This window comes from Lutjanus erythropterus, chromosome 11 (genome assembly GCF_056507025.1).
Source record: "Lutjanus erythropterus isolate fLutEry1 chromosome 11, fLutEry1.hap2, whole genome shotgun sequence".
NCBI classification, from domain to species: domain Eukaryota; kingdom Metazoa; phylum Chordata; class Actinopteri; order Lutjaniformes; family Lutjanidae; genus Lutjanus; species Lutjanus erythropterus.
Window position 1 is genome coordinate 21,643,547 of NC_139327.1, and position 12,965 is coordinate 21,656,511.

Genomic DNA, 12,965 nt, shown 5'->3' on the forward strand with positions numbered 1-12,965 from the left:
ACCTTATAAAAATCTTACAGTTGTAGCAACTTCAGCAAATCTAGATGCTTATTCTGCCGGTGAGCATAAAAACCCCCTGATGATCAAAGCACAATATAGAGCAGACCTCCTTTTTACCAAAATCAGATCTCAGCAATCTCGAGGGTGACAGCGTACCAATTCCTCAGAGCTAAAGCAGATAACAAGCTGAGCTCTGAGGCCCATGATGCAGCCAAATTTCTCCGCAGCATTTTGATCCATCATTCTGTCTCACCTCTGTTTAAGGCAGCATTTCTTTACAAGATCAGAACAAACTGGGGAGCGATGCATTTAAGTCTGACATGGTAACACTGACGACCTCTGTCAGATCAGCACATCAGAGCTGAAGCCACTGGTGGACTGAGTCACCTCCTGTTCCATGTTCAAAAAACACCTAAAAAACACCCTCTTGGATGAATATATAGATGATTAATACCCTCTAGAGTGCCCTTCCAGTGGATAAAACATAGTGCCTTCCAGTGTGCCCTTCCCATGGACTAAATGTGATAAAGTGCCCTCTAGAGTAGTGTTTCCCAAACTTTTTTTCCCTGGAGATCCACTTTTTAAAAATGACAAACCATTATGACCCAATTCACAATATGCCTCATTAATATATCATTATTTTTATGTCCTCTAATCGGGGAAACAACAGGACATTTTCGTAATAAATGAGACTGTTTATTACTCTGTTTTGTAAAACAATTGACTAATTTGAAATGGTTTATAAAAGGTGCACTGCAGACATAAATCTTAAATTTGAAGAATGTCCTCCATAGTCTTTTATTTATTTGGCTGTTTGGCTATTTTTATGACTGCCCTAGAGTGCTAGAGTTCCTGTAGACAAAATATGACAAAGTGCCCTCTAGAGAGCCTTTCCCAGAAATGAATGAAGTAATAAAGTGCAAGAGTCCCCTTCCAGTGGACAAATAGTGATGAAGTGCATTGCGACTTTCGGTGCACTGGTCCTCCACCACATACAGCTGGTGCCCCTTTTTTTCTCCCCCGCCCCTCGGACAGCCTGAGTCCACCACTGGTTCAAGAAAAAAATCAAGTAAAATAAACTCAACCCAGATAACTGGATTCAGCTTTTTCTCTGCTCTTTGCATAGTTTGCAGAAAGTGGCCATTTGCCATCCAAAGAAATGTCCCCAGTTTGAGACAATTACTGTCTTTTAGTGTCATACAACGTCAGTTGAGTTGTGTGTCATAATCCAGTGACATTTATGCAATTTCATCACACAAGAAAATCCAATAACGGACATGAAATATGCAACAGAGTGGTTAACTCTCATGTCTCACACATAGCTGTTTTGCAGGCATATGCCAGAGGATTGCCATAGTAATAATCTGTTAAAATAGCAGGGGGAGGGGGGGATGATGGGATAGGGCGGGTGTGCAGCTTCCTCTACTCAGTCACACACAGCTGAGGGCAGCTTTCTGATGTGAATTCATATTGTCATACATGGACTTGACCCTTTACCATTCAATTTCTCCATCCTCCCATCACCTTGTTTTAGCAGCGTGGGCATATTCTGTCTGATTGTCCTCATAAGATTAAAGTATGCGTGAATAATACATGCGATGAAATTGCTCGAGACAATGACTGCATTTGTAACCATTATGGTCATGTGAGTGCTGTATGTGCTTGTGTGCCTGCCCGCATGCCTGTTTGTGTGCATGTGTTTGAGTCATCGGAGGCAGATGTTAGGCACATAGATTAGGTCTGGCTGGCTGTGTAATCCTGGTGTTACTGAGAACAGCATGGATTTATAATCACCCACACAGCTACCCCTCAATAAGCAGAAACTGGGGAATGGTAATCTCTCTTACTTTTCCCACTTCTCTACTCATCTCTCGCCTTTCTTACATGATCTATCCTTCTTTCCCCTCCTCCTTTATGTAACATCCTTTCATCGCTCTGTCCTTCCCCTGCTGTGTCCAGCCAGATCTGGAGGAACATCATTGTTTAAAAAAAAAAAAAACAGAGAAGAAGAAGAAGAAAAAAATGGGGGTTGTGGGGGTAGAAAGAGGTTTTAAGTGGCTTAGCTGACTCTATGGTGTAAATGCCAGATGGTCCAATGAAAAGCCAGCAGAGCTAAAGGGACTGGCAGGTCCTCATCGGTTTCCTCTGATGCATGATGAATAAACACAGCAGTCACTTTGTTTATTGCTCTCCCTCTCTGTCTCTGTCTCCCTTCCCTCACACGCCCTCGTATTTGCCTTTGGTTTGACCCTGTGCCTGTCACCAGGACAGCCAGCATGCTTGGAATACGTTAAACAAGCAGGATGGTCATCAAAAGAGTGTGTGTGCCAGGGAGAGTATGTAAGTTATTGGGACATGTTGCATAATCCCTGTCAGAATAATTTAATAAGCTGGGAATCTGGGTGCATAAATTGCTTGTAGTTTTCCCCCTCCCTCTGACCAGACAGCAGGACTATTTCTACCTGTGGTGTGATGTTTACATTTTTGCTGTTGATTCAGGTCTGTGCAGCTGGAGGTAATGTTATGTAAGGTTTTGCCCAAAAGGATGCATGTCCTGTGGGTAATGACTCTTCTTTTTCTCCCACTAAAGACCCAAAATGAATACAAAGCTGACATGCCACCTGCACCTCTCGCTTGAGACGTCTTTAGCATATTATGCTAATTGATAAAATCTCATTTTCTCTGTTGCCTTGTTGTGACAGGCTGGGGTAATAGAGGAAACATAAATTCAGGTGTTGTGATCACACTGGGGAGCAAAGCAAACTGATTATTTGGAGGGCTGCAATAGGAATTTTGGAAGAATGTCTCCTGCAGTGACAAGTTTCATCAAGTTTTATGTGCATTTTACACTGTAATGCATGAATTTTTCCTGGGCTGGAGAAAATAAAAATTCATCTCCCTCGAGTTCTGCCTTGTACCTGTTTGTGTCTTTTGTGGTTCATGGTTCCTGCAGGGAGAGAGAATAGAACTGGAACAAGCCAGCCAACATTTGACTATGAGCTATTTCCATCTATTGCACTGACACAAACTGGCATGCACTGAAAGATATATGAAGTGTTTCCCTTAAAAATGATATCCACTGTTCAAAAAAATGTAACACTTACTCTGACAAAATGATTTCTATCATGAAAATACAGCTATTGCTGCAGCTATTGGCTATGTTAAAATGTACACTTTGCAAATAGTAATTTTAAAGGATGTAATGAGAGATTCTTTAATTTTTTATAAATAATTTCATCACACTGTATTGTACTTTGTATCAAAATTGACAAAACTTGGAAATAATATTTATTATTTATTAGACAGAATTTGACCTTGTATTAAGAGATTAATTTACATTATACACACATTGCAACAAAACTGTCCTGTAAACTAAAATGTTTATTTCCCAATGTTGGACTCTTATTATACTTTATTAGAAGGTAATTTGGGACACCTTACAATAGAACGGAAGTGAAATAACATATCTGCTGCTTCCCCATTTAAGACAATATGTGAACCAGATTGACAAGGTAAAGACCAAAATTATAGAGGTAGACGAATATGATGTCTGACTGCACAGACTGTAATAATGCAGGCAGATAATGGGACTGGCCAAAGAAGATATGTCTCAAATGGCAGATACGTGATTTCACTTTAGTTTACAGTATAACTCTGCAGTGTGTCTCTAATTACCTTCTTGTAAAGTCTAATAAAGGTCTAACTGAGAAATAATACACTTACGTTTATAATACAGTTTTGCTGTATTGTGTCCCTAATTAACCTCTAAGAAAGAACATATTGTTTCTAGTTTTTGTTTGTTCTGAAACACAGTTCTGCTTGTTACTTCTTATTAGTGTACTATTAGGTGGAGGCTGTCTAATTAGGGTATGGTTGTGTTTGTTTACTGTCAAATAATGAACCGTATGGCGTTTAAGGTACCTATTTTCTCTTTCAAACCTCAGATACTCAGGCATGCAAACCACCACTGAATTCTGACTTATCTCAGTGCATGCATACCTACATATTATATGTTTAGGAGTGGGCGAGTGCTTATTTCTGTGTCAAATAACTCTGCTCTCTGTACTCTACACTGCATCAAAGAAACATACAGTATTTTGGGAGCAGGTATGTTGATGTAAGACGGCATCATGCATCAGTGCAGTGAACACTTGGGACACACACTCACCCAGACACACACACATAGACACCTCCTCGCCCCCCAAATTGGCCAAAATGTGTTGTATGTGACAGGGAAAATGAAGCACAACATGATCAGGGGAATGTCTGGTTGCCATGGGAATGTTTTCTGGCAGACAGTCGGCCCGGTGGTGTTATACGAGGAGGGTTGGATGAGGATGATAACAAGGACAAAGTTTGTGTGTCAACTCCACAGGGGGGCGGAGGCAAGAGGAAATAATCAAAAACCACAAAGGTTCCTCGATGCGTCTCCTCGTTAGTTGCAGATAGAGTGAGTGCGTAGGGTAGACGTGGAGCACACTGACCAAAACCACTGCCTGCCTTTAAGCTTTTGTCACCAATCAAGAATTAATGACTGGTCACCTTCTGAGGATGTAGATAAACTGATTAAGAAATGCCACCTTAGTTGCCGGTAGCAGACCTTGTAGCATTCAGTTATTAAAGTTGTTTTAATTTGGATTATGTGCAGAATTGCATGTTCTATTAATCAGATGCGTACTGGGGCTGCTGTTTTCATTTTTCATGCGTAGTTAATGGTGGCTGGTGTACAAGACTGCACACATCACAGATGCTTTTAGTGATGCACAATTTGATTTGGTCAGTGTGGGGGGAATAAAAAGAAAACTCAAACTCACATGAACAAAGAGACAATAAGCCGGATACATCTATTCAAGGCAGAAAAGAAATCAGTTCTTCGGGTAAACAAAGGGGCGTAATGAGAAGATTACACTGAAATCTGCTCAGCCGTTGACAGCCAGAGCAATCTAACACATGATCATAACACCCCTTTCAAATGATCTCAGACCATTTCAAAATAAATTTATTGTCTGACTGATCACACAGTTTATGCACTTAACATTTCAGAAGACATTTTCCCACCATCATGCCTCCCCAGGAGGCTAAATGAATGTGCTAGATTCCAGTCAGGAAGAAAAAAACATACAAGAGGTGTGACAAGACTGATTTGATAGGATTAAATATTTTATGGGTATTATTTATTTCGTGTAGCCCACATTGAGACATTGCTCACCTGCAACAGCACCCCAGGTGCACATTTGCCCTTAAGATGAAAAGCCATTTTCTCTTTTAAATGAAGTATGACTCTGCTTGATGGGAGCATTTTGTTCAAGTCCTTGTAATGTGCAGCCACTTAAAATTTCCACAGTCATATATAGACATTGTGCTTCAGCTTGTCAGTGAACTGAAAGAACTAAAGGGACAGTTCATCTCAAAATAAAATTTTGTCTTAACTGTAGTGCTATGTATTGATCCATCTCGATTGTTTTGGTGTGAGTTGCAGAGTTTCGGAGATATTAGCAGGAGAGATGTCTGCCTTCTCTCTAATATAATGGAACTAGATAGCACTTAGCTTGTGGTGCTAAAAGCACCAAAAACAACAAATACATTTGAAAGAGCAATGTTCCAGAAATCACAATCCATTTACTCAAGATAATCCACAGATGTTGCTGTGAGAAGTTTCATGTAGGAACAATTTTCTTTCTACCAAAATACACCTGCCAACTGTGTCACACACAGGAGTAAACATGCATTTACTCACAAGGTTGGATAGTGACAGATCACATGTAGTCAGGATGATATAATGAGATGACAAAAACTATAATCAGCCCAGACTGCAGTTAAAAAAATGTGTAGTTAGATTATAGTTACATTGTCGAGGATTATTTTATGACATTTTTGATTATGCCTTTAAAATGTGGTAATTTAAAAATTAGGAAACTTTTTTCATTATAAGTGATGGCGGTGATGGGAGTGGGTTTGTAGATTTCAATTAAATGTGTGCCGCTCGCCTCACCCTCCCCATCCAAGCACATAGGACAACCTGCAGTGGTCGTGAAACATGCGAAAAACACAAAAGGCCCTATCTAGAGCAGGTGTTTGGTTTGTCCATTCTGGGTTATTGTAGAAACATGGTAGCCTCCATGGATGATACATTTCCTCTGTAGATATAAATGGGTCAATCTATTCTTGTTTTCAGGTGATTATACACAAAAAAATAATGTCAGATTTCATTTTGGACATCCTGCCAATAGATCCCCCTAAATCTTGGACACCGGTCCTTAAGAGTCTAGTTGAATTGAAAGCTATTTTTCAATATGATGTAACTACAATGTGTATGGCAGTGTAAAAGAAGACAGCAAAAATGCCTCACGTGTTAGCAGTGTTGATTCACAGTATCGAGGTTCTCGGTTTAAATGTCAGCCTTTGGAAGCTGCTCCTCTGTTTGCACGTTCTCACAGTATTCCTGCTTGGTTTCATCCCGCAGTCTACAGTTATGCAGGCCAGGTGAACTGGAAACTGTAAAGTGCCCACAGTTGTGAATGTTTTTTTTTTCCTCTCTTCCATGTGTTAGTCTGACCTGTCTGAGATGTTTCTGTGGCTGGGACACGCTTCAGCAGCCCACTTACAGAGTAGAGCTGAACAGGAGTGTGTAAAGAGGATGAATGGATGGATGGACACCATACTGTGAGACATGGACACATTAGGTGAGACTAAGCCTGGTCATGACCATGTTAAGACCTGTCAGTTGGCATGTGGCTAATAGTGTTGTTTTTTTTTTTTATAGAGTAAACCCGTATAGTACCTTTCAGTATAAAATTCTCAGTTGCACTATAATATTTTATTTATCAGACAGTATTTAAGGACACATTACAACAGAACTGTGCTGTAAACTAAAGTGAAATCACAGATCTGCTACTTTTAGATAATATGCAATACAATAAACAATAATGTGCAATAACTACAGTAAATAGAATAAACAATATGTAAACCACATCTACCAAGTAAAGCTCAAAATCATAGAGGTAAAGGAATATTTGTCTATGGTTGACTGCACAGACTTATTTACTTACTTACTAAGACATTGCATTGGTCTAGCAGTAGCAGGTATGAGATTTCACTTTATTTTACTATACAGTTCTGTTCTAATGTGTCATAAATTTATTCTAATAACCTCTATAATATTGGACTGGTTCTGGTTCACATAATGTTTTTAAATAGGTTTTTAAATAATCACTTTAGTTTACAGTACAGTTCTGATATAATGTGTCCCCAGTTACTCTTTGATAAAGTCTTATCAGGGTCTGATAAAGGATCTAGTACTGTCTAATAAACAACCTATTATTTCTAGATTTTTTGTACAAAGTACAGCTTGTTTGTTTTATTTGTGCTGTAAAATAAAGTGTGACCATTCTCTACATATATAAGATACAACACATTCCTGCAACAACAAATCAAACAAAAAAAAATAACTTGCACAACAAAGAAATATTACAAACATAAAATAGTTTTTAATGGCATTTCTGTTTGAATTCTTAGGAATCCATTAAATCTTCTAACAGCGTGACCTTGAATTTTCTGACTGTCCTAAGTGCTATCTTTCTTAAAAGGCCTTCACAGTGTTACATCTTCATTAAGATACACGTACAGTACCTACCGGTTGATGTGGATGGTAATGTTGTCCCCGTCCTTGAGTCCAAAACAGTTTTGTGTGTATACTGTTTGCTGTTTACATCCTTGAGTAACAAGGTTTTGGCTACACCACAGGGCATTTATTTCCATTCAAAATAAACACAAGGAGTCATGTTTGAAGAGGATACGTGGTAAATATGAGACGAAGGCCAGTCGGTGCAGCTGTTTCCAATACAAACTGTATTTCTGATAGCAGACAGCTAGTCTAGCTTATTCACAATTCTTAATCCTTAAATACTCCTAGTTACCTACTACCAGCTGTTTTTCAAAGTTGTTTAACATTGATGTTTAATACCATTTACATTCACTTTGTTGTGTTTGTGTGTGTGAACAAGGACCACAGCAGCATTTACACTGCTGTTATCAATGAGGCAGCCATGTGTCCATGATGTCTTGGGTGAGTGATTCTGTACTGCACAGCTGCGTTTCCACATAATTCTCTAAGCCTTTCGACACATATAGTCTGAATATTCATTCACATGTTAATAATACCAGGTGTAAAGTGGGCTTAATTCTATCTGAAGCACTGCTAAAAGCTCAACTGTGGTAATATATACAAGGTACATAATGTACACTGAGAGTCATATGAGGCTCTGTGTTCAGAAGTGAATCTGTGAGTTAAAGGTACAGTATGCAGGATTTTCCTAAAAATTGTCCCTTTTTAAAAATTGATATATTTTAACGCAATTTCAAACTTATAAAAATGTAACTTAAAAATGTGTTATTATTCATTTTCCATGAGCTCTCAAGGCCCACCTACAGGTCCTTCATGGCTCACCAGTGGGTCACAGCCCATACTTTAGTAATCACTACTCTAAATCATCACACACTGACTCACTAGAAGTGTGTGACAGTGTCTGTATCTGCAGAGACCATTGTATTTGGTGTGTGACCCCCAGCCAATAAGAACGCACAGGTTGTGAGGTCGAGACTCTATAAAAACTCATTACACATCTTTGTAATTCCAGCGTTCTAAAAGGCCTCTCATTTCTGAATATCACACTGTTGCTATGAATAACAGACCGTTTCCATGGATGCAGTTCTGATTATAGACTCTGGAGGAACAATTAAATCATTTTTAAAGGTTGTCCGTAGAAGGGAACCCTAGATTTGTGAAACCCTTATGAGATTTGTACTACTCTCACCCTGATGTGCTGTGATTGGCTACTACTACTGTACCGTGATTGGCTGGCGCTGGTTGCCTTCACATTTAATTTGTCAGATTCACCGCTTTGTTCTCGCTAACGCTGCTCCCTCACTTCATTCACTCTCTGGATTGCTTGACCATTGCTGCTGTCTCTCTCCTTCTCTCTCTAGTTGAGTTGGGGAACAGGGGCTGACTTTGAATAGAGCATTTACAAAAAGCAACAAACAAATCCTGCATATTATACCTTTAAAATCAATAAACCAATGCTTTTGTTTGTTTGCATGAATAAAATATAAAAAATGTAGCCGGAAGTGTTGTTTTTAATCATAGTTACACAAGCAAAATACCCCATGGCTCATAAGAAACCAAATAAATTCATAGTGTAATTACTAAATAAATAATAATAGTTTTGTTTTGTTTTTTTGGATTAAATCAAGATCTCCTGACATCAGCTAATGGTAATCTTAAGCATCTCTGAGGCTACATCTCTCTCCAAAACAACCTCGAGCGTGTGTCAATAAAAACTAAGAAATGCATTACATGGTTGAGCTAACAAAATGATTCTGTGTGTGCGTGTGTGATTCAACAGAACGCTGCATGAAACACCATGATAACATATGTACATACACTGGCAGCATCTAAAACAAGAGACAGCCTGGCTCCTTTCATATTTTGATGTTAATAAATGCTGTGCTCCAGTGGTTCTATAAATAATAAATGTAATAGCATTGATTCACAGCCAATCTCAGCTAACTCTCATGCTACACAGGTGAAGGCGTCTACACACAACACATATATTTCCTCTTATTCCTCCAGCTTAGAAACGAGCCAGGGGATTGGTGGTGGATTAGTGTTTGCTTACAGCGGGATAATAATGCCGGATAATAAAAGTATATATGGTAATTTTCTCCTTTAATTATTTTTAGGTGGTGGACCAACGGTGCAGTATTATAAATGTCAAGTATAATCAGAGTGGGTCACTGCCTCTCTTGGATTTATAAAGGAATATTAAATCTATTCATTTTAAACAGTCTTGTGTGCTCATTTGAATCCATCCCAGTCTGTCGTTGGTTCAGATCTGGTTGAAGCTCTGTTTATTCGCGTGGCTCTCCTGGCTCTGAGCGACACAAGGTTCAGTAGTCTCTCGAGCTCGTCCCCAGAACCTGCTAGATTATTGGAGCTGAGCTCACCGCGATCCTCCTGCGACCCCCTCCATTCCCCTGTATGTAAGTCCCATGCCCTGAGGGGGGGCAGGAGTTGAGCTGGATGCAGGTTGATGCCTGGGGGGCTTGATGGGTACCCTTCATAGGCCGGTCGGGTTGGGGGTAGAGTGTCATAAAGGCTCTCTGTTTCTTCATTTTGCTCGGGGTCATGGCCGGACTCTCGGTATTCCTCGTAAACAGGCGAGGAGCTGTCTTCGCAGCTGTCATGGCCGCGCAACTGCTGATGGTCTCTGTGGTCTTGGCGCGGCCCCATGTCCCTGTTCCTGTTGCCCGTGTTCTTCCCCTCCGCGTCGTGCCGTCTCTTTTCTTCTCTGTCCAGGACGCGTTTCCTCTCCCACTCACCCGACTGATTCCTCTCCCACTGGAAGGTCCTCTTCTCGGTCTCCTGTCCCCGCTCTTGGCCCCTGTCACCACCGTAGCCCATCACTCTGTAGTCCAGCTGGAGGGAGCGCGTGCTGCCTCCTCGTCTGATGTTCTGCTGGGTGTCACTGAGGTCATAGTGGGATCCCACCTCTGGTGGACGCAGCCGTGACGGTGACAACCAGCTTGAAGTCTGACTGGAAGACTCCCAGCGGTATGCTGTCAAGAAAAAGACAAAGTATAATTTTTTTTTAAATGTTTGCGGTAACACTTTATAATAACCATCATTAATAAATGGTAAATTGATAGTCAATTAAATCTTAGTTAATAGTTATTTTATTGTTCTCATTTTACATATTATTAGTAATGTTGTCATTTAATTTGTTATTTTATGTGGGTAATATTAACTGGTTAGTTTAGAAATTATATATTGTATCATAGCTGATAATACATACATATATACATTTTAGAACTATTAATGTTTAATAATTAGTTTGTAAACAATTTTAAAATTACAACAACTATAAAATTATTTGGATGCTGTTATAAAGTTGAAACTGATGATTATATATAAACATCAGCTCCATATCAGCAACATCAATGTACATTGTGTTACGTATGTGAACTTATGTCGAGTAATGTACTTATTTTAAAAGATATTGATCTTTTGCTAAACCTAAACAAGTAGTTTTCGTGCTCATATTATATAAGCCTGCCTGGACATTGAATATCTATACTTTCTAACTTGACAGCAGAGCCCATACTGATGTTTGAGGGGTACCTACAACTAGAGCCCAACCTATACTGGAGTTTTGGAGCCCATGCTGAGACAAATATCAGGGAGCCAATACAATTCTCACAATAATTTATCAGCCGATATTCTCTTTTAAAATCCTAAATGATATCAAGGCACGGAAAGGGTAAACTTTGATTGATATTTTTAACTATTATAAATAATTTTAAAATAAAAAACACAAATATAACAAATCATTTTATTGCCATCATGTACAAGATTCAGTGTGCCATACCAAAGCTACACAGAGGAATGAAGATAAATACAAAATATACGCATGAAAATGAATGTCATCATAAAAATACAGACATGAAAAATTGTTAAGAAAAGATTAGATATATGTAATGCTGCCTATAAAATATGAAAAAATAAAAACAATCTTCCTTATGTTCTGTAAAAGAATATGGGATAACACATACGTTGATACCAGTATCAATGATATAGATGTGCTAAAATCAGCTGTATGATATATTGGTCTGGCTCCACCTACAACATCCTAGTTTAAAGTGTAAAGCTGCAATGGTACATGGTTAATAAATGTTGTGTAGTGCATGTAAAAACATTACTGCAACTGCTGTTTATAAAACTTTTCAAGTGCTTAATAAAAGGTTCATAAGGCATATATAAACATTATTTGAATGTTTGTTTTTACCATTTTGATGAAGGTTATTGATAAGGGCTATAATCTGACTGACCAATGTATGTTTTATTGGAACAAGTAGAGAGATGACCCACTTAAGAGAGTTAACAAAGTACTTTGAGTTAACATACTTTGTTAGGAGCTTGAGGCTTTATTCCCTGGACAAACTAGTGCTGCCAAATCACTGAAAGTATGTAGTCTTTACTTGGGTGTGTGTGTTAAATTACAAACAGCCATTCTGCACAGTAAGAGCAGGGAATGAGATTATCTGTCTAATAGGATCAGCCCGCGAAAGGTGTCACATCAATAAATCACCCCCCTTCTGAAACAACATATTATCGCAATCTTATCTACAGGAGGTAAGTGGGGTGACACCAGCGAATATGTTTCTGCGAATCAGTTAGTGGAGGGACTGATCTGAAGATGTTCACAATTACTCAGATCACTGCAGATTCAATCTCTGCTCTCCTAAAGCCACAACACTTAAGTCCAGGTGTCAAATCACTGACACATCTGGGATTTACTGCCTCCTGATATAACAATCCCTGGTAACACTTTATATGAAGGAGTGCGCATAAGACTTCATTACACCATCATAACCATGTCATGACACCTGATGTGAACATGAAGGACCGGAGTCTTTATGAATGTTTATGTGTGTTGTCATGCATTGTTAAATATGTCATTTTCAATGCAAAGTTCACATTGTTGTCTTTGTTATGAAAACTTTACATTAATCACAACAAAAATGTCTCTTGTCAGACAACACAACCTGTCAATGTCTATGTTATGACACCTTCACATAAATCAAACCAATAATGTCTTTGTTATGACACCTTCACATTAATCAAACCAATAATGTCTTTGTTATGACAACTCAACTTAGACAAGACAGAAATGTCTTTGTAAAGAAAACTTGACATTAACCGAGACAGAAGTGTGTTTGTTATGACAACCTGACATCAACCAAGACGACACGACCTGTCAAATGTATTTTTTTTTTTGACAACTTGTCATGAATAAAACCAATAATGTCTTTGTTATGACAACTTGTCTTTAACCAAGACAAAAATGTATTTCAGTCAAACAACTCATGTTTAAGAAAGTTTGTTGCAACAGCAGAACATAGTTTGG

General features: G+C 38.8%; 1 protein-coding gene across 1 annotated transcript in view; it reads right to left on the reverse strand.

Moving 5' to 3' along the window:
- Positions 1-9,222: 9,222 nt before the first annotated feature.
- fat3b (FAT atypical cadherin 3b) overlaps positions 9,223-12,965 on the reverse strand; it is a 116,007-nt gene continuing 112,264 nt past the window's right edge. The window contains exon 53 of the mRNA XM_084730630.1: positions 9,223-10,617. Within this exon, the coding sequence (XP_084586756.1) occupies positions 9,857-10,617 (761 nt within the window). The 3' untranslated portion in view covers positions 9,223-9,856. The remainder of the gene's footprint in view (positions 10,618-12,965) is intronic.